The following is a 26,730-nucleotide window of genomic DNA, read 5'->3' on the forward strand; positions in this document are numbered from 1 at the left end:
AAGTTATGGTCTTCAAGGGAATAAAGACATGGATCATGGATGCATTATCTAATATTGATAACGCTCTTCCCATTGGCTTGGATACTTCCACTTTATGCTTTTTTCCTCTTTTAAGTATAGAACTAATGCCATAATATTATTTTGAAACTTCTTGGCACAGTTTCGAGTGATTGGACCAGGTGGCAGTGCAGGTTCATCATCGCTTTTGACGACCTCGTCAATGTGTATTAATCAACATTGTATGAAAGCACGTCTATCACACGCTTCATTGTGTTAATACATTTGATGTTCGAACCATGGTGACTTTAGGTGTATAGATATGTAAATCTCTAATTTACAAGTGTTTCTAACTAGTTTGTGTTTGTCTGTGGGTGTTAATTTCATGTAATTGCGTATTGCGTATACATATATTAAGCAAGCTTATCCGTCTACACAAGAAACGTAAAAATCTACGTGCATGTACACATTTATTAATGTACAAGCTTATCAGCGAATGTGTGTTTACGCACATGAATTTTTCAGTATGGTTGAGTTGCACGGCACGTGTGCTTCACATTTTTTCTATTCACGTAAGCAATATAGTTATGCACATGTGCTCCACGAGCGCTTTGCTTTTATATGCTACACGTATATAAGTTATTCGTGTGTAAATGTGCATATATAAAACATCTACTCGCTAGGTACATATATATATCGTACGACGGACCATGGACCATGCATAATGTACATGTACATGCACATGCATTAATATACACGTACACCATGTATATGTGCTAACACGTGTAAGTTGCACGCATCTACATTACAAATAGCATGCGTACATTACGGGCTTGTAGAAATGTATCAATATGATAAGCATTGATATATTAAGCGCATCTACACCACATACGTATATACAATTTATATAAGTACATGATATAGGCATGTGTATCTACACGCTTATCGAAGCATAACAATAGCTTAATTAAGCACTGGTACACCATGTGCATAAATACATAGACACACAACGAACGAGCACATTACCCATATACATTGATGTGACCATCATGAGAGCTATCGATCCATAAAATTTTCTAGTCGAACTGAATACCCGGAGCCAGGCACAAAAGATTCAAATGACTTATTTTTCTTGGACAACCGTACCATGGATTCCATTATTGAAGAAGTTGCCAAAGATAGACCAGCTATAGAGTATTATAAATTCGATTCTCCGATCACTTAATCATCTCGAGATCATCATTAGAAGATTCGAGACTACCAACCAAGATTGCCAACGAAGAATATCAATAATTATGGAATGAGTCCAAAGTTTCCATATTATCTATTTCCTTATAGTATAAGTTTCCTTTTAGTATATTCCATAATAAGTTATTTCCTTATTTTATGTTTCTTAGTTTAGATATTGCCTTCTAAATTATTTTTTTATTTTCTAATGTTTCCTTAGACACGGCCCTACCGTGTATAATTATGCCCAAAGTAATTTTTTTATCCACAAAGTTCAATAGAACCAATGGATTCAGAATATGGGTGAAAGAAAAGAGAATGAAGAATAAAAGATAGTGCAGAGAATGTAAATTAATATCGATGATAACCAACCACGAGAATTAGTCTCGGACCTGAAATCAAACCATAGGTTAAAACACAAACAATAGGCTAAATTCCACTGCAAAGGATTGGAAACCATGAGCCGATGGAATCACTCTAAAGACCCGATTTGAAATATCTAAGTGGGAGGAAATCACATCCTAGCACTAGACAAATATTGAGAGGAAACAATAAAGAAATTTTATTCAAGATTCACTCTACTCTATTACAATGATAAACAAGGACCTTATATAGGACCTTATATAAAGGTCCTTGAGGAAAATAAAAGACAACCAATAATAAATAAACAAACCAAAAGGTAAGTCTAACCATAACAAAAGTTCTAGATATGGAATTATATTATATGAAAAATTATAATAAAAGATAATTCTATATGATAAATAACTTCGAAATTCTTCCATAATTATTTGTTGTCTTAGTCTTCAAGTTCTGGTTCTTGTGATCTTGGCCTTGGGATGACTCGGTTGGGTGATCTTTGAGTCAGATACAAAAGAGTTATAATGTCTAGCAAGTTCATCTTCAATAATCTTTTTTTTTTTTTTTCTCTGAGCTTGGACAGCTGCATCATCCTTTTTTCTATCCACAAGGACCTCTATATAAGGCCTTGTTTATCATTGTACAAATAGACCACTTTTTGATATTTTTGTATAAAATTTCTTTGCTTTCAATAGTGGTTTTTGTTTGCTTGATTATTCGAGATTGTGCTATGCAATGATCGGTAGTCTTTCAAAATCGAGTTGTTTTCAAGTGATTTGAGACAATTCGTCGTCTCTCAATCGGTTTTGGACCGCTTGTTGCGTCAACTCTATTCCTGATTGGTTTAGAGATCTTGTGTTTCGTGTTGCCTAGTTCTCACATGGTGCTCATCCGACCAACCATGTGAATTGAGAATTTAGATTATCCTTCTTTATTCCTTATTTGGTTTAGAGATTTTGTGTTGCGTGTTGCTTAATTGTCACGTGATGCCTATCCAATCAACCTTGTAAATCTAGAAACTAAGGTATCATTCTATCCATATCATATTCATCTCTATTCTTTCACCAAATTCTGCATCTTTGTGTTACTTTATTTCGGTTTACAAGTTTTCAAACCCTTCAGTTACATTCGCATCATACATAAATCACTACAAAACATAACACATAAATGATACAATCATATTTAACTAACACAATAAATCCTATGAATAAACTCAAGCAAAAACAATATAACAACCAAACAAAAAACCTTAAACAAAATAACTTAATTGGGACTAAAAAAAGAAACTTAATTGGGACTGAAAAAAAAAATTACTGTATTAATTGCCTATAATTTTAATAATATAGTTATAAAAAGTAAAATAAATAAATAAATAAATATGTACTATCAAATGCATTAATTACTTTTATTTTGTATTACTTTAGGATTAAAAACTTTGGACTTTCACATAAAAAAAATATTAAAAAATGAAATAACAAAAAACAAAAAGTTCCAATAATTAATTTTGCCTTGATAATAAAATAAATTCTACTAAAAATAAATTTAATATTGTTACATAATAGAATTAGAGAAAGGCTAAAGAGAAAAATAAGTTATTAGGGCAAGGATATTAAGTTAATTTCGTATAGACAATTAATGAGTATATATATATATATATATATTATAAGATTGGTAAAATTGTTCATAATTTTTCGATTCAGCATAAAATCTCTCTATATTTTAAAAGTTGCATGACACCCCTTTATACTTTTATGCAACATTTTTTAAAGTATGAGCGCCATGTAATTTTTAAAATAAAGTGAGAATTTACGCTAAATTTCGAAATTACTAAGGGATTTCATTGAGTTTCGAAACTATAAGGGAGTTCATTGAGTTTCGAAACTATAAGGAAGTTATGAGTAATTTTGCCTATGAAATATAGTAAATTATATAATAACTCTTGTATTTTAGTAATGATTTATAAAATACAAATATTTTATTTAGTGTGTGAAATCTCTTTTCTTTAAATTAAAATAAATAAAGCTTTTGGTTGTAATCATATATCTAATTATGCACATTTTATACAAATAAAAAAAATGAAATATTTTTTAAAATAATTTTAAATAAAATAAATAACTAAATAATTTATAAACTATTCATTAATAGATTTTTTAGAGTAACTGTTACTTAGTTTTATAATAAATTATAATATTTCAATTATTTATTTATTTATTTTATTAAAAAAATACTATTTAAAATATTTTACCCTTCTCATCTATATAAAACTTGTATAATAAGACACGTGATTACAATGAAATATATCAATTGTGTACAAAGATGGTGCTTTGAACATACTTAATTTAATTATGCAAAAATAAATAAGAGGTATTTTATCCATTTATATTAAAATACAATGAGGTATTATACAATTTATCTTATAAAAATATCAAGCGACTTGTTTGTTTTGTGCTATGATTTGAAGAGATTTTTATTTTGGTGAGTTATAGAAAAATTTGTAGATAATATAAAAATAATACATTAATTTTTGAAAAAAAATATATTGGTTATTTTCACGAAACAAAGCAAACTATGATTTATGGTATAAATTAATTTTGAGCTTAATAAATAGAATTTAATTTCAAACTACAAAATAACAAAAGTAATGTTGTAGAGTTGAGCCAAAAATTTGACAAAAAGCTTGTAGCCTAAGCTGGTGTAAAAATTGGGAAAGAAAACAAAGTGGCAGGGCTGCATTGCAAACCTTGAAAGTTAAGGTACTCTGAAATAACTATTAATTCTGAATTCCATTTGCACCCGTCTGTCCGTCCGTCCACTCATTCTTATGTCTGGCCAAGAATCACTCTTCGTTTTCACTCACTCACTTCATACACCACCAAGTTAATTAATCAAAGAAAAAAATATCTATCTGCAACCAACAATCATCGCATCATCACTCCCGTTTGCATTTCCATTTACACAGCACAGCATTTTTGTCAGTCAATACGATATGATATGATATGATCACCACTGACCCTTCTTCACATTGCACTGCTGCAACAGCATCGTCACCGCTGAGTTTCTTCATTTTCACAAAGACACGCAATGCTCTTTACCAGCACAAGTTTCCTCCTCCAAACCCCACACTCATATCTGCTGCTTCCTTGTCATCATCCTTCACCAGTGATGAAACCCCACCCGGATTGGATGTTCAAATTTCGAACGGGAAGTACAATCCACTGGTGAGAAGCAGAGCTACGCAGAGTAAGAAAAAGCAAGGGGAAGCAGCAGTAGAAGAAGAGGTGGTCGTGGTAGGGGAAAGAGTGGTCAAGTGTGAAGTGGAGGTAATTTCATGGAGGGAACGCAAAATCAAAGCTGAGATATCTGTCAATACTGATGTTGCTTCTGTTTGGAATGCTCTCACCGACTATGAAAGGCTCGCCGATTTCATCCCAAATCTTGTTAGCAGGTAGTCCATACACATACATAACATCTGTTGAAATTAATCTTCAGCAAATCAATGCCAATGAATGACCATGGGCTTGGTTCTATAGATATTTACATATCTATCTAATCTTTGAATTTTTTGGTGGATGTGGCAATGAAATGAGAGGGTAGTTTAACTTCTCTGGTGTTTCTGAATTTGGAAGGCCACCGAATGGTTTCGAATGCATTCAGAAATCAGGGTTTATCGTTGTGAATCGAAGCTATAGATATTGACTATGGAAAACATTTAAGAGATGAGATCCCAACTGTCATTCTAGCCTAACAATGAATGAAAAGAAAGTGTAGAAAAATAAACACAACATTGATTGATTCTTGATTAATAGCATAACATAGCATAGAGCATCATTTTGAGGGGCTCTAGATGAAGGGATTTGAGTTTTGTTGATAGCAGCACCATTCATACGGTGGTGATTGTGATTTTGTGTCGAAGAGATTTTTGCAAACCAGGTGGTAGACAATTGTTTGGACTAGGTTGTTATTTTGCTTTAGATGCTTGCTTGACTTCTCGGGATTATTTGTAGTATTTAATAATTCTTGGGCCTTTAGCTCTGCCACTTGTGGAACTTGGACAAGATTAGTGTATTTATATCTTAAATTTGGTTATTGCATAACGAATTGTTGGCTTTACAATATAATGTGTTCTTTGTCGAATTATATTTCAGTGAAAGAATTCCTTGTCCGCATCCGGGGAGGATATGGCTAGAACAAAGAGGCTTGCAGAGAGCACTTTATTGGCATATAGAAGCCCGGGTCGTGTTGGATCTTCAAGAGTTTGTCTACTCTGTAAGTGAAACTATTTTATGATCGAATGAATTCAGTATCTTCCATGATAGACATTTGATAGTGTCTCGTGGTAAGAATCCACGACATAAACTGAGATACATATGCTACTACTGTATGTATATTTTCTCCCCCATCTGTTTGATGTTATGATTGCTTTGTAAGGAAAATGACCGCGAAGTTCGCTTCTTTATGGTTGATGGCGATTTCAAGAAATTTGAAGGGAAATGGTTGGTCAAGTCTCGAAAAGGGTATGGTACTATATTTCATTCCATTTCTATTCGTAGTATATTTTAGCTTTATTTGTCTAATAGTCTGTTGTCTTTCATAGACCATATTTTACAGAATCATCAAAACACTTATCTATATCCTTGGCTACAAATGTAGATCCCCAACGACGATTTTGGGCTATGAAGTGCATGTCATACCGCGGTTCAACTTCCCGGCAATATTCCTCGAGAGGATTATCAAGTCAGATCTTCCAGTGAACCTACTGGCCTTGGCCTGCAGATCTGAAAATAGTTTAGAAGGAGATGAGGATCTAAACTCGCAAGAATTCTTGAACTCGTCGTCGTCGTCCCTGCATCCTCTCTCTCTCGAAGGTGCAGCAGCATTGAAGGACAAAGTCAGTCCCACGAATGTCAAGGAGAAGTTTGTTAAGTCTTCTTTCGGTCCATTGTCTCCTTCCACTGGTGATTTAAACAGCAGCTGGGGAATTTTCGGCAAATCATGTCCACTCGACAGACCCTGTGTGGTGGATGAAGTTCACCTCCGTAGATACGATGGCTTATTGGTAACTAACTAACTGTCAATACTATTATTGCATTCCTTTCCATGCATCTCATCTTCATCTCTGTTTTGAGATAGTCTTCTCTGAGTGATGGTGTTTGGATGATAAGGAAAATGGAGGCGTTCATTGCTGCGTTGTCGCCAGCATAACTGTCAATACTATTATTGCATTCCTTTCCATGCATCTCATCTTCATCTCTGTTTTGAGATAGTCTTCTCTGAGTGATGGTGTTTGGATGATAAGGAAAATGGAGGCGTTCATCGCTGCGTTGTCGCCAGCATAACTGTAAAAGCTCCTGTTCGTGAAGTATGGAGTATTCTCACAGATTATGAGCGTCTTCCTGAGTAAGTTGTTATGTTAAAGGAAACAATTCATACCTTAATCATTTCTTGTTGGACGAGTTGAATCAATCACTCACACTCATACCTACTGCAGGATCGTCCCAAATTTGGCAATCAGCAAGGTTTTAACTAGGGAAAACAACAACGTTCAGATTCTCCAGGTACATATGTATAAATTGTTTCGAACATCACAACAGACTAGTGAAATTCTCAGTACATCTGATCGATGAATGATATAACAATGCAGGAGGGATGCAAAGGTCTTCTGTATATGGTTCTCCATGCTCGAGTTATTCTTGATTTGTGTGAGCATCTCGAACAAGAGATACGATTCGAGCAGGCGGAAGGAGATTTCGATGCATTTAGGGGGAAGTGGATTCTGGAGAAGCTAGGTAAACACCATACACTATTGAAGTACTCAGTCGAGTCCAAAATGCATAAAAATTCCTTTCTTTCCGAAGCTATTATGGAAGAGGTTCGTGCCCGTTTCTTCCATGCCTCTGTAATTCATTTCAATTTTTCTACTCTCCTTTTTCTAAGGAACTTTCCAACTTTGTAGGTCATTTATGAAGATCTCCCTTCCAACTTGTGTGCTATTCGAGATTACATAGAAAAAAGGGAGACCGGAAGTGTCCATGACACACTCGACAACAACGAAAGGCATTCAGAGGGACAAAGAGCTTTATTGAGCAACAGCAGTGTTATAGAAGAGGATGATGACTACTACGAGTGTGGATCAAGTTCATCTAGACAAAGACCTAAGGTTCCGGGCTTGCAAAGGGACATCGAAGTTCTTAAATCTGAGCTCATAAATTTCATTAGTGAACATGGGCAAGAAGGGTTCATGCCTATGAGGAAGCAACTACGAAAGTATGGGCGGGTTGACATTGAAAAGGCGATTACACGCATGGGTGGATTCAGGAGAATCGCATCGATGATGAATCTATCCCTTGCTTACAAGCATAGGAAGCCTAAAGGGTACTGGGATAATCTTGAAAATTTGCAAGATGAGGTTAGTTTCTTGCATTTCATGTCACAATTTGTCCTACAAGCACTAGTTGACATAAATTTCTTTTTGTGTGCCTACGAAGATTATTAGATTCCAAAGGAATTGGGGTATGGATCCATCCTTCATGCCAAGCAGAAAATCATTCGAACGTGCAGGTACTTATCTTTCTGCACAGAACTCTATTGTCTATTTCCTCAGGCTATAAAGAGTTGATAGCACCATCCCTCATTTCAAGTGCAGGTCGTTATGACATAGCACGGGCGTTGGAGAAATGGGGCGGGCTGCATGAAGTATCCCGTCTTCTATCACTAAAGGTCAGACACCCAAACAGACAATCCGTGCTCGCTAAAGACAAGAGGGCTGATTGTGCTACGACTTCTGATAACAGCAATGTGAACGGACTGGATAAGGTACCTTCCAAAACCTATGTTTCACAGGATACACACAAGTGGCTAATGAAACTCAAGGACTTGGACTTAAATTGGGCAGAATAAGATTCGCATACAGAGAACTACAGCTTCATTGACTAACTTTATGTGTCCAAGTGACTCCACAAATGCACATATATGTAAAAATTTAGGTGATTCGTGACATAATTTTCATCCCTTTTCCTCTCCACTTATCTCTAGCTGCCGTAGAATTCTACAGATATCTGTAAGGACTACATCTATGTAATATGTGTTTATAGCTTTACAACAATGCGCCTTTACTGTTTTCGGTGCTGGTATAGAAAAAATAAATAAACAAAAAGCAAGTTATAATAATGAAAACAGAAAAGGAAGATGGTGTTGATGTGCACGTAATTTAGAGCTAGAAAATAGTTACTAACATAGAATAAATACTAATGAATTCAGAACAATATGGAAGGATACAAGGTTATAATGTATGTGCTCACCTCAGTTTGTCTCTGCACGAAAATACTGCCTTTAACAGAACAATTTAGTGTGTGTGTGTGTATATATATATATCACATCAAATTGGGAAGAGCTTTAGCGGTTTTCTTTTTACCCAATACAAGATTCATATGGGATTTGTCTGGCAACTTAGCTTCTTTATGACGCTGCAGCAATTTGGTTGGCTTCTTTAAAGTCTTCTTCCTGCTGTTATACTGCCTTTTAGCCATCTGAACAGGGATTTCTTTTCCTTGTTTGAACTTTCTTGACTGTCGAACATGCCTGAACAAACCTCCCATAAGCCCACGGAAATGTGAACTTTTATATTTGTCAACTATTAGTGATTTGTTCGTTTTCTCCACAGCTCTTTCAGCTCTCACTTCTTTCCCTCTCTTCTTCTGTAAAGATGCATTGTGGTTCATCATTGTCCTGCTATTACCAAGATCATGGTGATGATGGTGGTGGTGGTGGTGATGGTGATGAAAAATAACTGCCAGTTTGTCTTTTATCTGCTTCCATATTCCCCTTTGTTTCTTACTGCCCACAAAGTTAGATGATTTGCGAGTCTGGCCATGGCCAGACCTCTTTGATGTAGAGTGCATGGACTTGTGTCTGGCTCTTGCATATCGATTGATTGATCCATCTTTCGAGGAGCATTCCTCTCTCCTGCTACTCCTACTGGAACTTACTTCAAGCCCCGCACCACTACAGGTGGATGAGTAGTAGCTCTGATTCTCACTGTCACCTGTATAACTTGTGTACAAGCTTCTGGTCTCGGTTTCACTACTGGTTCTTGATGTTGTATATTCAGTCTCTATACTATTATCTGGTAGCGAACACTCTTCATTATCAGTGGCACTATAAAGGCTGTCTGGATATGAGTCAGTTGTTACATCTGACTCTCGGTATGGCAATGCTAAGTTTGTTCCAGTCTTATAGTTTCTGTCCCTTGAGATCCTATCTTTGCATAACTCTCCAGAGTTTTGCTGATGCTTATAATGACCTTGGTGTCGGGAACTGATCATCTTTGATGGGCAGGCTTTGCAGCTAGCCCCAGAAGTTGAAGCGATATTGAGATTAGGATCAACAAACTCTCTGTCTTCTTCGGTTTCTTTCAAACTCACAATACTGCCCAATGGCATATGGAATAGTCTGTACCTATTGGTATCATTCTCTTTTCCTATATGGCTTTGATACAGATTTCTATTCCCTAAAATAGAAGGATGATTGGCTAGGTCCTTACCATTCATATAGGATGTTGAATTTGAGTTAACTGCAACAGCGAAATTTGGAACAACATGGATCTGACTCTGTACGAGGTCATTATAGCCCATGATCCAGTTTCCTAATTCAATGTTGTCCATAATAGCCTTGACATTCTGGGCCCCAAAGTTTTCTTGCAACTTCTTTTCTTCAACTAACTCCCTGGTCTCAGACACTTCAGTTCCCCTGCCTGGATGTTTGTCTCTGATCAAATTACTCCTGACGGATTGTTCCCACATTGCTCTTGTTGGCTGAACTAGATTGGAAGTTTGACCCGTAGATAAATATGGTGCCTGTATTTCCTCTACTGCAACACGAGATGCTTGATGCAGTGTTCCGCCAAAAGATGACTCAACCCTTTGTCTTGAAATATCGTGCTGCCAAGTACTTTGGCCTATATATCTCTCCTCATTTTGGGTCATACTGAGCTTTGGAACATCGCCATGTTGGGTTTGGGGAGCAGGGCTTTTTGACTTTGCTTTAAGAAAACAATTTTGAGGTTGAACATATCTCCCTTCAAATGGATGCTGGGGATTATCTCCTGGATGGAATGTGGAGATACCCAGCTCAATTTGCTCAATTGCCTTGGAAGCTTGTTTTGATAGAATATCTACTTCTTGTGGTTTGCTTACAGCTTCCTTATAAGGTGCTTCGGAAAAATCAGTAGCAATCATATCAGCTGGGAAACCCCTGTATGCATTACTACTCCAGTTCCTTTCCAAAGCTTTGCTACCCTTTTTACTTATGGATTCATTCTGGTTTCCGTTAGAAACATAATGATCAGAAAAGCTGTTTGAGCTGTAAAAGTGCACCCCCTCCTTGGTTTCAGGTTGTTTTACAGTGTTACTTTGGCAAACCCTGCAACGTCTCCTGTATTCGTGCCCACCAGACATGGCACGTTTAAGTGGTTGCTCCATAGCACTAGGACCAGCCTGAGATTGTTGTGGAGCAAAAGACTCGTCCTTCCAGGAAGGAACACTCAATTTAGGCATTCTGATTCTGTCTGTGTTGGAACCATCTTGCTCTTTCTGAATACTTCCACTAAAATATGCAGGTATCAACGTATTTTGTAGTGGTGGGGTAGGTTGTTGTTCCTTGGATGACTCAGCAGGAGAAGCTGGTTCCGATGCCTCCCCTGCGACCATCTGTAGCAGATGCAGAATGTCCAGGATTAGGAAAAGGCTTGCAAGTTGCAACATCACTAAGAACATTGACAAACATATAGAGGGAGGGGAGGGGAGGGGAGGGATACATACTAAACATACCTTGAGGACCCTTTTGGTAGCAGCATCCAGGAGATTCTTGAGCAGAGACCGCGAATGTTGATCTAGTGGCTACTCCAGAACAAAATATCAGGTCATCAAACCAGAAAAAAATGATTAGTCCAGACTAACAACACTTGAGTAAAACATTTGTATGTGGTGGGGGAGAGGAAGGGTGTCCGACCAAATGAATATGAAATTAGTCCAAGGCATAACATAACCAAGTGAGAACTGAAATTTTCACAATGAATCTGCGCTGCAGAAGCAGTACATTCCAACCCAAACTCAATTAATCTGTGCCAAGCATGATGAGAACTGGGAAGGGATTTAGGGAAATGCAGTATTTATTATATGCACATAATATCTTTCGATATAACAAATAAAAAGGAATTTGTGTGAATATAGAAGGAATAACACGCAAAAAAATTAACCCAAACAAAAAGAACATTACAGGAAAACAAACTCACTGATTCGCTTTCAGAGTTTGATGATCCACTTTTGATAAGTCCATATAATCTTTTAAGTGAATTAAGATCTGAATGTATCTCCTTTGCATCCATGGCCATCTAAGCCCACCGGATGAATATCCAAACGATTAAAAAAGACAATCATATGGACTACTAAGACTGATGGTCATTTCTCTTCCATTCGGACAGTGGAAACTTCAGTTGGAGCAGAAGTGAAAACAAAATGCATGATCTGATTCTGATTATGATTTTCTGCGGAAAGGAGAAACGAGTGAAGTAACCGCCCGAGAAGATAGAGGCGCGAGGCGGATCGGTGTCTGGAGCGTCAGTTATTTTGCAAAATTACTCGTATTTAGGCTCCACAAAATTACATTCATGATATGATAGTTATCTATTTTTATTTGAGATCAGTCTAATTCGTCAGTTCTGACATTGTTTTTGAAATTTTTCAGATTTTTCTAATTTTTTTTTTTTTTTACAATTTTTTATCATTATAATAGAATATTTAAAATCTATATAGATTTTACAGATTTTTTTTATTGTGTTAGCGGATATATATACACTTTTTAAATTTTATAAAGTTTAATTTTAATTTTTTTTTAAATTCATATTCTCATTTCTTTTGCATATTTTTCAACAAATTTTACTTTTATATTTATTTTGATTTAAAAAAAAAAAAGAAGATAAAGATAGAGAACGATCCAAAGTTCACAGTTTTGATTTTTTTTTTTTAAATTAAAAAAAAATCATTAATTTTATAGACTATATTTTATAATTATTTCATTTGAACTGTATTGATTTTAGTGTGAATCATCAAACAAAGTGAGTATTTTTTTATAAATAAATAATTATAATTTTTCTTTAATAATTTATCTTGCATCATTGTGTCTATATATATATGATATGAAATATCAAGGTTGTTAGTATCTTTATATATTTTTTTCGATAGTTTTATAGAGAAAATTTAGATATATTTATATATTTTTTTAGATAATTTTAGTATTTTTTAAAAAGATAATGCATATGTATTAATTAAAAATTTTGAATTACGTATTATTTTCTAATAAGTAAATATATATTATGTGTTTCAAGTTATTACCGTAGATTGGTGTAAAGAATATTCACATATTTTGAAAAGACCTTAACAATTATAACTATTTTTTTTCTATATTTTTTTCCGTAGTTTATAAAATAACTTTTACTTAAATATTATGATTTGTATTATATAAGATTCCATCTACAATATTTTATTTACTTTTATTTATATAGTATAAAAATAATTTTATTATATATATTTATTTTATAAATTATAAATAAAGCATATATGCAAAATTTATCAAATATATAATTACATTACAATATTATTTTTAAAATATTTTAATAATATATACACCCGTGCATAGCCAGGTTTAAATGTTAGTCTATATATTATGTATTTGAGATCAGTCTAATTCCACATTTTTGGATTTTTCAAATTTTTTTATTTCTTTTTGTTTTACAGTTTTTTTATCATGATAATAGAATATTTAAAATCTATTAATTTTTACAGTTTTTTTTATTGTATTAGTGGATATATATACACTTTTTAAATTTTATAAAGTTTTTTTTAAACTCATATTATCATTTCTTTTGCATATTTTTCAACAAATTTTACTTTTATATTTATTTTGATTTTTAAAAAAACAAAAAGATGAAGATAGAGAATAATCGAAGGTTCACAGTTTTGATTTTTTTTTTTCAAATTAAAAAAAAAAATTAATTTTATAGATTATATTTTATAATTATTTCATTTGAACTGTATTGATTTTAGTGTGAATCATCAAATAAGGTGAGTATTTTTTTATAAATAAATAATTATAATTTTTCTTTAATAATTTATCTTGCATCATTGTGTCTATATATATATATATATATGATATGAAGTATCAAGGTTGTTACTATCTTTATATATTTTTTTAGATAGTTTTATGGATAAAATTTAGATATATTTATATATATTTTTAGATAGTTTTAGTATTTTTTAAAAAAATAATGCATATGTATTAATTAAAAATTTTGAATTACTTATTTTTTTTTTTCTAATAAGTAAATATATATTTCTTATCTATTTATATTTATATAAATAGAAAAATAATGCCAAAAAATTATTTGACTGCATTTACTGACCGAACGTTCACATTCAATGTTCCTGTGCCTCCGACATTTGCAAGACCAGATGCTCCATCTCCAGTGTTTCAAGTTATGATCGTAGATTGGTGTAAAAAATATTCACATATTTTGAAAAGACCTTAACAATTATAACTATTTCTTTTCTATATTTTTTTTTTGGAATTATATATTTTTTTCCGTAGTTTATAAAATAACTTTTACTTAAATGTTATGATTTATATAATATACTATTCCATCTACAATATTTTATTTACTTTTATTTATATAGTATAAAAATAATTTTATTATATATATTTATTTTATAAATTATAAATAAATCATATATGCAAAATTTATCAAATATATAGTTACATTACAATATTATTTAAAACATATTTTAATTATATTTACACCCGTAAATAATACGGATTTAAATGCTAGTTATAGTATATAAGAGCTCGAAGGTAAAATTCTTGATTTCTTAGAAGTTTAGAGATTATTTATTTTTTTCTTTTTACACTTTTCTGTAATTTTTAAATATACGAGTGTATTTACAGTTTTGTAAAAATTTTATTCGTTTTTTCATGAAATATTAGTGGGCATTTACAATTTTATAAATTTATGTTAGTGTTTATTTTTCCTATTGCAATTTTTATTTTTATTCTTTTATTTTTCAATTTTACAAACCAATTTTGTCTTTTTTCCCTTTTTTTTTTTTTTTTTTAAGAAAAGATAGTATTTCTCAATTTTACTTTTATTTTCTAGCATTATATATAAGTCGGAGCAAAACTTCTTAAATTGGAATTCAGTGTCAGAGGAAACTGCCGCTTGGACAACCGTAAGTTGTTCACTGAAATAATTAATTTTATGAATCACCAAAATATATTGAACTTTTTAATTGATTTCTCAAATATCTATACAACATATCATGGAGTGATTTATTTTTTTAGTATTATGTTTGTTTGATTATTCTTATTTCTAAATTTTGTTTTTAAACACTTAATTATAGTTTCACTCTATTTTTACTTTTGACTCTAAAATAGTTTAGGTTTGTCTAATTTACAGTACTATTTTGTTGTCGGAGGATACTGCTGCTTAGATGTTGAGATTTGTTGGTCAAATTCTATTGCAGTTGAAGACATTGTCGTCGACAAAGATTGTCAAAGTTACAAAAAGATATTAATACACTCTATGTTAAATAAAAAATATACAAATTTTATAATTCACGAATATTGTTGGCTATAAATATATAGAAATTAAAAAATTAAAATTTATTTATTATTTTAAATGTCTTAAAATATTTTGATAAATTTTAATAATATTTAGATAGATTGTGTTAGTTAGAAAGATAATATGTATATTAATTAAATAGTTTTGAATTATTTATATTTGTATATACATTTACATTTTTATTTTTTATAATTATTCTTTTACATATCTTTTCTGCATTAATATAATTTTTTAATTTCATTATTTAAATTTTATAATCAAATATCATACCATATACAAATAGGACATTATTGTACGGCTCATCCTCCTAATTGCAAATCATATATATCATATATCATATCATATATATATATTTGACAAAAACACTTTAATTCGTGCATTATCACAATTTTGGAATTTTCTTTTATATTTTAAATAATAAGTGGATAATTAGTTAAAATTTGTCCGGACAACAACTAATCTAACAAAATCTGAATTTATCGAGATAATAAATAACAAAAATATGGATAAAATAAGGGTTTCGTATATCTATATATACCTTTGAGAGATTAAGCCAAAATTACCACAACAAAAATTATTATGAGATTTTTGTCCAACATTCCGCAGGTTAGGAAAAATAGAGATCACTAATTCGTTAACCGTCGGATCAATATGAAATTTTTAAGAAGTTTTCGTAATTTGCTAGGTTTACAAACAAACGGTGAGATTTTTTATTGGATGCCTGTACTTAAATTTGCTATGTTTACAAACATGACATATTTTTAGGTTTTTTTTTTTTTATCTTGATTTTTCTTAAATTTGTAGTTTTTGTTGGTTGATTGAAGGGTGATTGAGTGAGTTTATATGTATTTTTTTTTAAATATTATATTTAATTAGATTATAGTAAATTTTCTACTTTATCTTGGTTTTCCATGTGCAAAATTGTCTTATTTCTTTTCATATTTTATTTATGCATATAATTTGCTATTGTTCAAAAGAAGTAAAATTTTACATGAAAAAATATCTGTTGTTTGATTTTTCCAACAAAACAAAGTAAAATTCGAAAATAATATCAAACTTGAATAGAAATATTATTCGTAGCATAAAGCAGTAAAATACATGAAAAATAAAAGATGACCCAAAAAAAAGAATTTGCAATTAGCTTGACTTTTTTGTCTGATCAGTTACAGCAACCGCTATCCATCGCCCACCAATTCCTCTTCTATTGACATGTGTCCTAACCGTCTCGTCAACCGCTACTGCCGGTTACAGAATCCAACGGGCTCGACCGACCGCCTCTGGACGCCTTTCCTTCCTAGATGGACGGCTGGTCCCTAACGACAACCCAACCGCGCAGCATACTTTAGCCCGACTACGGGCCAACCAACCGGCTCGACCGACCGCCTCTGGACGCCTTATCTCCTTAGACGGTCGGTTGATCCAACCGATTACCCAACCGCCCGCCTTACTTTGGCCTAACTGCGGGCTAACCGACCAGCTTCACCAACCGCCTCTGGACGCCTTATCCCTTAGATGGACGGCTGGTGCAACCGACTACCCAACAGCCCGCCTTACTTTGGCCCGACTGCGGGCCAACCGACCAGCCTGACCAACTGCCTCTGGACGCCTTATCCCTTAAATGGACGGCTGGTCCAACCGACTACCCAACCACCCGCCTTACTTTGGCCCGATTGCGGGCCAACCGACCAGCCTGACCAACCGCCTCTGGACGCCTTATCCCTTAGATGGACAGCTGGTCCAACCGACTACCCAACCGCCCAACTTACTTTGGCCCGACTGCGGGCCAACCGACCAGCCTGACCGACCGCCTCTGGCCGCCTTATCTCCTCAGATGGACGGCTAGTCCATCCGATTACCATGAGAAGCCCCTTAATCAACTGGTGGGCCCAACGACGGGCCCACATCTCCTCCTATCTCTTTTACCCTAATTATAAAATTCGTATGTAACAACTTGCCCGCCGACATCGGACTTTCAAATGCCGCTCCTCGATCGCCGCATGACAAGACGTTTGGAAGTCTGCAACCTATATAATCAGTGCCGTTCTAACTCTGTTTTCCATCATATCAATAGGGTTTTAAATACCCATTTTGAAATCTCTTTTAAAAACCTCTCTTCTTCTCTACTGGTGTTTCTCTTATTCTCTGCAACTCAAGGTCATGGCGAACCAATACATACCTGGACTCCCTTTTGACGGAACCGTCCCAGAAGTATCATTTGTTGCTACGAAGGTACTAACTCTTACCATCCGTCCATACTGTACGACTTCTGAAGACTCCAACCGGATGAGAGAGGTATTGGAAGCAAGAAACCCCCTCGCCGTCAATAATCCCAACTACAATGCTATCCATCTCTATGACAGTATCAAAACACATCTGACGGACCCCAAAGACCCCTACCGCACCTGGTATAATAGGGTGGCGGAGCGTTTTCAAGACCAGTGGAAACGCCAACAAATCGACCAGGCGATACTCCTATCGACTCTCTCAGTTCACTTGTACGAAAAAGTGCTTTTGGCGATGTCGGCTTTCTGGCACTCGGAGATGGGTGTCTTCTTCCTGCCGACGGGCCCCATTGGCCCAACTCTCATGGATGTGCCCATGATCGCCCATCTTCCCATCGTGGGTGAGGACCCTGTGATGGGAGCCCTAGATGGGCAGGAGCCAGATGCGGACCATTTGGGCTGGTCTTTAGCTGGCGTTAAAGAATGGGGCTAGACAAAATTTGCGACCGACCAGTAGGGGGCTGCAGGGACCCGACCGACCGCGAACATGTCGCCTTCCTTCTCCTCTGGCTTTGTAGGTATCTCATAGTCTCCCATTCCAAATGTGTCCTTCCTTCCCGTATTGACCTGGCTATCCATATAGCTTCAGGTTGTTTCTTTTCTCTTGGTACTCTCTTTCTTGCCAATCTTTTCAAAGGTCTATCTAGGGTTAGTACCCGCCTTATAGATAGTGATAGTAAAAAATTAGATACCGTTGCGTCGGGTCCTTTTTGGTTTCTGGAACTTTGGTTCCGTCTTTATTTTTCCGACGCGTACCAACTTGGCCGCCCTCCTATTACTCCAACACCCGACAAATCCTTGGGATTAGTCCTCAACCGACTTTGTCTGGGCCATAGCAACCTCCAATCATCTGACCCCATCATTACTGCTATCCTAACCGACGACCGCAGCACTCCCGTTTTTACGTATATAGAAAGTATGTTTGCTATGCGTCTGGTCTTTTTTGGCCTTTTCCTGTGTCTTCACCCATGGCTGAACCTGACCCTCTTCCTCATCCAACTTATTATTTCTCCTGGGATTCTGCCCTCAAACCCAGGTCTTTATTTTTTAGTAAGAAATTTGACAACAAGGGCCAAAAATCATTTTATACTTTCAGTTATCAGCCTCAATTTTTGGCACGCCAATTCGGCTGTCGCCAAGGCTTACCTGGCCCCATCGCCCGTCCTCATCTAATACCTTAAAGCCCGGACGGACGGGTCATCCCTGAGTTGATTTCTCCTTATATTTCCCAACTTATCAACTACATAACTTCCAATTCTTACATTCCATTCCATTCTTCTCCCGATTATGTCGAGTCTTTCCGTAAATGGTGGTCGGTCACTTGGGCCCTACTTGCCCCTGAAAAAGATCGGTTGCTGGGTGTTCTCCTGCCCCAGCCTGCCTTGGTGTTAGGGGCGGCCCAACCGATTAGCGCCCGAAGAAAAGTGGCCGCCCCGGGTACCGGGTCAAGCGCCCCAAAAAGGAAAAGGAAAGCTTCCCAGTTCCAAACAGTCTCGACCTCAGGAACAGACCAGCAGGCTTCGAAGGACTTGTTATCAGGTCGGACGCTAGTAAAGACCCGACCCCATTTAGGTACGTTCCAGAAGTCCTGATTTATTCTGATATTTCCTTAACTTTCTAACTTATCACTCTTACTATCAGGCCCGACTTCGGCAATACCGACTGTCCAAACTACTACAACCCCGGCCGAACCACCAAATTCGCCAGCCGACCAGCCTCAAGTAACTGAATTACTTTTCCCTCTATTTTCAACATTTCACGTACTGACCTAAGTCATTCCAACGCAGACTCTTCCCATCCAAACACAGGCACCAACACTCAACTTGCCAATGATCAATCAGGAGGTGGACCCGACTAGGAGGCATCCCATCTTTCTCAACCGATGAGCGGTCGGGAAGAGGCCCCGACCAAGAGGCAATCCTTGCCAGCACCGCTAAACGACCCGGTAAGTTTCCTTAACATCCGATTTTCACCATATCAAAACTTATATTGGAAATAAGTATTTAACATATTTATTGCAGACGCCTTCACCATCCGAACCTGTGGTATCAAGGGTCTCATCTGATAGTGAGGCGACTGCTTCGCAGATGGGCAGATTGCCATACGTGGCCTCATACTCATTTTTTCTTAACGAGAAGCCAATTGCACCGCCTGCATCCGCTTCTCATGTGGTCGCCTCTGCTGCAGCTGCTTCTTTTGCAGCCGCCTCTGCTGCGGCCGCCTCTATTGCGGCCAACCCCAACGCGGCCGCTTCGATTGCCAGAGATGTCTCAGGTGCGGCCGTCCAAGTCGCCCCTGATGTACCAGTTGCAGCCGCCCCAGGTGCAGCCGCCCCAAGGGTAGCAGACCCTATTCCGGAGGAGGCCAGACGGGAAGAAGACCCACATGCGGCCGCCCAACCAAGAGGTCTCTTGCAGGAAATAGAAGAGATTTCTTCTTCTGATTCGGAGACCTCTGTCAACTTGGTAAAATCTTCAAGCTCCCTTTTTCCTTACTAAGAACCAATTTTCAACCAATATTAAATACTTTATATTTCAACTTGTAGGGACCCAGGTCAGCACCGCAGCGACCATTCGCAGCAGCCGAAGAGTCGGCCATTGTGGTGCCAGCTGCCCGTTTTCCCCGACCAACGACACTCCTTGCACCCTCCGGAACCACGGTCCGCCCGGAAGTAAGTAAAGTTCCCACAAATAATTCTTAATAATTTTCTCCATGAGACCTAATCAATAAAAATCCTCTTTTCAGGGACATCTTGATCTAGCCCCTCTGTCGGCCGTTCTGATTCCGGCGGACATTCAGGCCATATTTGCTCAGGCCGTCAACCGACCTTTCCCCGACTTAGGGTCAGACTTCCTATACGGTCTCCTTCAGGCGGTTGGTGGCCTTCTATTTCAAATTCCTTCGAAATCGGCAGCCGCCCCCACTCTGCATCGGCTGATGGAGAGATTAGCCGAACTCCGAAACGACATCTTACTCGCCCGACTCTTGTCAGCCGAACCGTCCCAGCCCATTTCGGATCAAATAAGTCTGGAGGCTTCCTTGGCTAAAACTAGGGAATCACTTCAACAAGCTATTGGAAGGCTGTACGAACTCCTCAGTACTAAAACTCAAATAGATGAGTCAATCGAAAGGAAAGAAGCACAATTGAGGACGCTTCGTCAAGAACAGTCCGCCTTGGAAGGCCATGTGGCCGACGAGCAATGCCTAATTGAACGATATAAGAAAAATGAGGCCGACTTGGATCAAGAATTAAAGATTCAAACCCGATCACAATTTATCAAACGATATCAGGCGACTGCTAATAACCGACGGCTGTCCAGGGCCGAAGACAAATGGTCCCAGATTAAAACCGCCCTGGGGGTCCTTCTGTAATAAATTTTTCTTTGTAAACTCTGATTTAGTAAATATTTTGTTTCTCCTATCGACAAGGATCGCTTTCCAAACTCCGAATCTCCAGGGGACAAATCAACCTCATTTCCTTTATAAATATCATTGTCCCCTTGTGACAAAATAATCACTCGTCAAGAAAAAATTTGAACTTTGGGCATACATGAAGTATTTATTAAAATGTCATACAACCGTCCCCATGTTCCTTCGAAAAACTAGGAAGGTGCTATCCAACCCTTCTTCGTGGGTAATCGTCATGTTAGAGGCCATGCTGAAGACTTGTTACACATACTCAAACAACTGGATTTCAAATTCAGATTCTCCCAACAAGGCAGAAAAACCATTCATTGTGTTATTCGCCTGATGGAAAACGTGCTGGGAGGATATGAGACTCTTCGCAATATCCTAAGTCGCCTTCCTGATATCGATCACCATATGGATTTGATTGAACACCATGTAACAGCCATACTTCCAGACCTTGGCTGGAATAACAGATGTGAAGGCTCGTACCAATCATGATTTAGAATAGATGGAAAATCAATGGGAAAGGTACCGACCTGATTTAGAAGACCTTATCAATGAAGAACCAGAATTAATTCCTAATCACTGGGATGAAGATTCTGACTCAGAGGAAAGAGGTCCTCTGCACGCATCAATATTTGATAATGAATGAACCCCTTTTTGGGTCCGAACCCCTACGGTAGAGTTCTGAATAAAATTTCTTGTTTCATGTATTCTTTTTATCTGAAAAAGCAGGAAAATACCTCTTCAGATATCTAGCATTTATACAATCATGTACCCTTTTACCTTCTTGATTTATTATAATAAAGGCATCATTTTCAATCTCCTTTTGAATAATAAATGGCCCTTCCCAATTCGGGGACCACTTTCCTAATTGATCAATCTTCTTGTATGTAGGAAGGATGGTCTTCCAAACCAAGTCTCCTTCTTGGAAAGTCTTATAAAGGACTTCCTTTCCACAAGTCTTTGCCCTGATTTCACTCTGTTTCACAATCTGATCGATTGCATGGAGTCGGTTGACATCCAAACTTTTCAACTGCTGCAACATAACTTGTTGATATTCTTCAGTAAATTCACCAGTAGTAAAACTTGTACGTCCAAATGATACCTGAATTTTGGCAGGTAACACAGCATCTTGTCCAAAAGTGAGTTGATATGGTGAGAACCCCATGGCGGAACTTCTGCTATTCCTGTGTGCCCATAAAGCCTGAGATAGCAACAAATGCCACCTTTTTGGATTCCCCTCAACCATCTTCTTTATAATTCCAATAATAATCTTATTGGCCACCTCTGCATGCCCATTAGCTTGGGGATAATAAGGTGAAGAATGTTTATCCGAATACCAAACTCAGCCAAGAAGCTTAGAAATTTCTCCCCAGTGAAAACCAAACCTTGGTCGGTGGTTATAGAATGAGGAATACCATACCTATAAATGATCTGATTTAGCACAAAAACCATCACCTCCTTTTGATCCACATTTTTCAAAGCAACCGCCTCGACCCATTTGGTGAAATAGTCTGTTGCAACCAAGATAAAACAATGATGTTTGGATGAAGGAGGATGTATCTTACCAATGATGTCCATGGCCCAAGACTTGAAAGGCCATGGTTTTACCATAGCTTGCAATTCAGTGACTGGAAAATGATTCAATTGTCCATGTTTTTGACATTCCTGGCAGCCTTTGGCAAATAGTATACAATCTTCGAAAATATTTGGCCAAAAAAAACCCAAATGATGAATAGGCCATCTCATATTCAAACCTGCTCGATGAGCTCCGCAAATCCCACTGTGTACTTCTATCATGAATTCCAAGGCCTGCTTAAACCCTAAACATTTTAAAAGTAATCCTTCGAATATCTTTTTGTATAAGACTCCTTCTATCAAATGGAACCGTAGAGCCTTTAAACGTATCCCTATCGATACATTCGCTCTTGGATTTTGCAGATACGTGATAATTTCGGTCCTCCAGTCGGTCCCATCTTCTGTTTCCGGTTCTAGCTCCGCACAATATCTTTCGGGATTCCTTTACAAGCTCTTTGGGCTAAATCATCTGCAAGTTGATTTTCCTTCCTTGGGATGAACTCAATTATCACCTCTGAGATTTTTTATAACAAACGACACACAATATCCCTGTATCTGTGTAGGTGAGGATAATTACAAACATATTGTTTGGTTACCTGGTTGATTATCAATTGAGAATCTCCTCTTATGATCACCGACTGAACATTTCTGGCTACTACGGCTTCCAACCCCAAGATTAAAGCCTCATACTCTTCCGAATTATGGGTCATGGCCTCTAATTGCAGTTGTAATTTGATCTTTTGGCCATCTGGTCCTTTCAATAAGACCCCTGCACCCGATCTGTTTCCAGAAGTAGAACCATAAAATAACATTAACCAATTTCGGATACTTACATAAGATATGCATCCGGTCTGTTCCTGATTATTCCCCAAAAAATTTGCCAAAAAATCTGCTATTGCTTGGCGTTTGACCGCCTTCAAAGGAGAATGTTGTAAATCAAAAGGATCTAATTTAATGGCCCATTTCATAAGTCTGTCATGCATGGTAGGTCTTTGCAAATTAATTTGATAAGATCAACCTTTGAGATAACCTCTATTCTCCTAGGCAGCATATAGTGCTCAAGTTTGGTGCATGCAAACACCAATGAGTAACACATTTTTTCTGGCATAGTGTAATTTAATTCTTGTCTTGTGATGGTCTTACTCAAGTAGTAAATTGCCCTTTCCTTTCCATCATCACCATCTTGTGCTAATAAACAACTGACCACTTCATGTGTATTTGCCAAATAAAGTTTGAAGGGTCAACCTTCTTTGGGGGGCATCAACACGGGTGGTTGGATCAAGGTTTGCTTTATAGCTTCTAAAGCCGTATGCTGATCTGCTCCCCAATTGAAATTATTCCCTCCAGCGTTTAACAATTTAGTAATTGGCCTGACCTTTCCTGCAGCATTAGAAATGAACCTCCTTAGATAATTTACCTTGCCCAAAAGACTTTGTACTTCCTTAACCGTTTTGGGTGATCGGGTGGAATGAATTGCTTTGGCTTTATTGGCATCGATCTCAATTCCCTTTTCATGTACCAAAAATCCTAAAAACTTCCAGCTGATATACCGAAAGCACATTTAGTTGGATTCATTTTCAACTTGTACCTCTTCATTCGTCCGAAAGCATCTTTCAGATCTCTCAAGTGTTCCTCGAAACTGGAAGATTTGACGATAACATCATAAATATATATTTCCATAGATTTGCCAATAAGATCATGAAAAATTGAATTCATGGCCCTTTGATAAGTTGCCCCTGCATTCTTTAAACCGAATGACATAACCGTCCATTCGTAAATACCTAAAGCCTCTGGACATCTGAATGTTGTCTTATGAATGTCTTCTTCTGCCAAAAAGATTTGGTTATATCCTGCATAACCATCCATCAGACTGAGGATTTTATGTCTTGCTGTTGAATCAATTAGCATGTCCGCCATAGGCATCACATATTCATCTTTAGGGGTGGCCATATTAAGGTCCCTGAAATCAATACATATCCTGATCTTACCATTCTTTTTAACCACTGGCACAATATTTGCCAACCATTCTGCGTATCGGCAAGGCCGAATGAAACCCACTTTGAGAAGTTTCTGGATTTTCTCTTTGATTTGAGGCATCAAATCAGGACTTATACGCCTTGGAGGTTGTTTGTAAGGTTTAAAACCTTCTCTAATAGGCAACCGATGCTCTATCAGACTTCGCTCCAAACCAGGCATTTGAATAATCCCAAGCTAAACAATCAATATTTTATGATAACTTCAAGCATCTTTACCTGTTGCTCCTCAGACAAATAACCACTTATCCTTATTATTTTTGGAACCAAGTCGGTTCCTAAATTAAATTTCAACGGAGGATATTGTGCTGAAAAGGCTGGTTCTGTCTTCTCTAATAAGTTGGGCCAACGAAATTGTTCATCCTCTTGGAGATGAACATCATAAATCTTTTTAATTTTTTCTGTTTTTTCCAAAAGCTGATTTAAATAAAACTGATTAATAAGTAAACTACAATCTTCTAAATTTGTAATATCCATAAAAAATATATTATAAAATAGGTTTGGCTTCTTTATGAGCCATACAATAAGGTTGTTCTTTTTTAGAACAACATTGTATTATGGATGGTGAATCTATAACCCTTCCTTGGGTATTCACTAGCCATAAAAGCCTGAGACATTAGGGGTAAGTGAGTAGAATAAAATACTGATTCTTCAACTTTCTCTGATGTATCAAAAGGATTGTCATTTGCTTCCATTTTGAAGACCTGATTGCCCTCCCAGAACATTAATTGTTGATGTAGTGTTGATGGTACACATTGAGATGCATGAATCCAGTCTCGCCCAAGTAGGACCGAATACATAGTGTCTGCATCCACTACAAAGAACACGGAAGAAATCTTCTTCGGTCCAACTTCAATTGGAGCAACCATCATACCTTCTGGTTTGGTCGGTTGCCCTGTAAAACTAGTCATCTCGAAATCCACTAGAGATAAATCGTGAACTCTTTTCCCTAACTTCTTGAGAGTCTTTAATGGCATAACATTGAAGACGGCTCCATTGTGTATAAAAACCTTTGTGATTGGTTTCCCGCAAATATGTGCATTAACATACAGAGGTTTTAAATGGGATGCCGTGCCTTCTGGAATGGGAGGGAAGACTATCGGAGGAACCTCTGACTGAAAATCAGAATCTGAAATCTTTGCCCATTCTGGTTCTTCTATAATATCATCCACCATACTTGCCCATAGAGGTTCTTCTTCAATCCAATGAATTCCTGACATTCGGCAGGGGACTCGTGGCCCTAACCGAGATTTGACAGATCTTGAATCTGTTTCTGTTGTAAGAATTTCTTTTTCCGCCTCGTTTCCAGTTTGAGCTGTCAGTGATTCTAAACGAAATTCTTCAAAAGATGGATTGATGTTGATTTGTTCACAATACTGACATCTGAAGCCTCCAACGTTTTCGTCTGATGCTCCTTTACCCTTCTTATGTAGGGACCGACTTCTTGTCTGTTCATCAGAAACAATTTGGAAGTTGCTTGTTTGCCTTTCTGAAGGGACTCCTTACCTGTACCTCGCAGCATACCTGCGTTTGGCATTACGAATTTGGGTACGATTCATACCAAAAAATCGAGGATCGATATCAACTAGTAGAGGTTTTTTATTTCTCCCGACCAAACCTGTTCTTCTAGTCGGGTGGTCCCGGAGCAATGCTTGGTCCTTCAATTTCACATCAAAAGAACCGTCTTGATTATCCCATTTTTCTACCACTGGCTTTTCATAAACCTTGAGTCTTTCTTCTTGTCGGCCACTGTTTGACTGATTTACTCTTCTCGGTATGGGACTTGCTCGTACGTCAACCATTGTTGTGGTTACTTTTGGAAAAGGTTGTTGTTCTACACCCAGAGTAATATATTTGATCCGTCCTGCCTTGATGGCCTTTTGAATCTCCTTTCGGAAATGGGTGCATTGACTTGTATTGTGTGTGAAGGAATTATGTCACTTACATATGGTCTTCCTTTGATTTCTTCTTTAGTAGCCAATATTTGCCCTTTTGGAATTCGGATCTGGCCATCTGTCAGCAGAATATCAAAGATTTCGTTCAGCCTTTGAACTGTCGAATGTGGGTTGGTCTCTCCCTTCGGTTCCTGGCAATGGCTTTAGTTTAGAGCACACATAAGGCTTTCCAGAGATGATTTCGGCTGCCATTTCCTCTGTTTGATCAAAATCAAGGGTGTATG

At 36.8% G+C, this 26,730-nt stretch overlaps 3 protein-coding genes across 3 annotated transcripts; 2 read left to right on the plus strand and 1 right to left on the minus strand.

Moving 5' to 3' along the window:
• Positions 1 to 4,385: 4,385 nt before the first annotated feature.
• LOC127257414 (uncharacterized) lies at positions 4,386 to 8,701 on the plus strand. The gene is made up of 10 exons (XM_051283820.1): positions 4,386 to 5,026; positions 5,727 to 5,847; positions 6,010 to 6,095; positions 6,232 to 6,637; positions 6,878 to 6,978; positions 7,070 to 7,136; positions 7,223 to 7,450; positions 7,535 to 7,987; positions 8,067 to 8,139; positions 8,225 to 8,701. Exons 1-10 carry the CDS (start codon positions 4,578 to 4,580, stop codon positions 8,476 to 8,478), a joined length of 2,238 nt encoding a protein of 745 aa, XP_051139777.1. The 5' UTR covers positions 4,386 to 4,577; the 3' UTR covers positions 8,479 to 8,701.
• Positions 8,702 to 8,951: 250 nt separating this feature from the next.
• Positions 8,952 to 12,111, minus strand: LOC127256889 (uncharacterized). The gene is made up of 3 exons (XM_051283115.1): positions 11,870 to 12,111; positions 11,406 to 11,474; positions 8,952 to 11,285 (listed from the first exon to the last, which is right to left on the minus strand). The coding sequence occupies exons 1-3, from the start codon at positions 11,966 to 11,968 to the stop codon at positions 8,952 to 8,954; spliced, it is 2,502 nt and encodes an 833-aa protein (XP_051139072.1). The 5' UTR covers positions 11,969 to 12,111.
• Positions 12,112 to 19,411: 7,300 nt separating this feature from the next.
• LOC127256890 (uncharacterized) lies at positions 19,412 to 20,901 on the plus strand. Its single transcript, XM_051283116.1, has 4 exons — positions 19,412 to 19,474; positions 19,551 to 19,994; positions 20,075 to 20,200; positions 20,275 to 20,901. The coding sequence occupies exons 1-4, from the start codon at positions 19,412 to 19,414 to the stop codon at positions 20,899 to 20,901; spliced, it is 1,260 nt and encodes a 419-aa protein (XP_051139073.1).
• Positions 20,902 to 26,730: the final 5,829 nt, after the last annotated feature.

The sequence above is a fragment of the Andrographis paniculata genome, unplaced genomic scaffold, assembly GCF_009805555.1.
Source record: "Andrographis paniculata isolate CXL003 unplaced genomic scaffold, ASM980555v1 Contig57END, whole genome shotgun sequence".
Classification (NCBI taxonomy): domain Eukaryota; kingdom Viridiplantae; phylum Streptophyta; class Magnoliopsida; order Lamiales; family Acanthaceae; genus Andrographis; species Andrographis paniculata.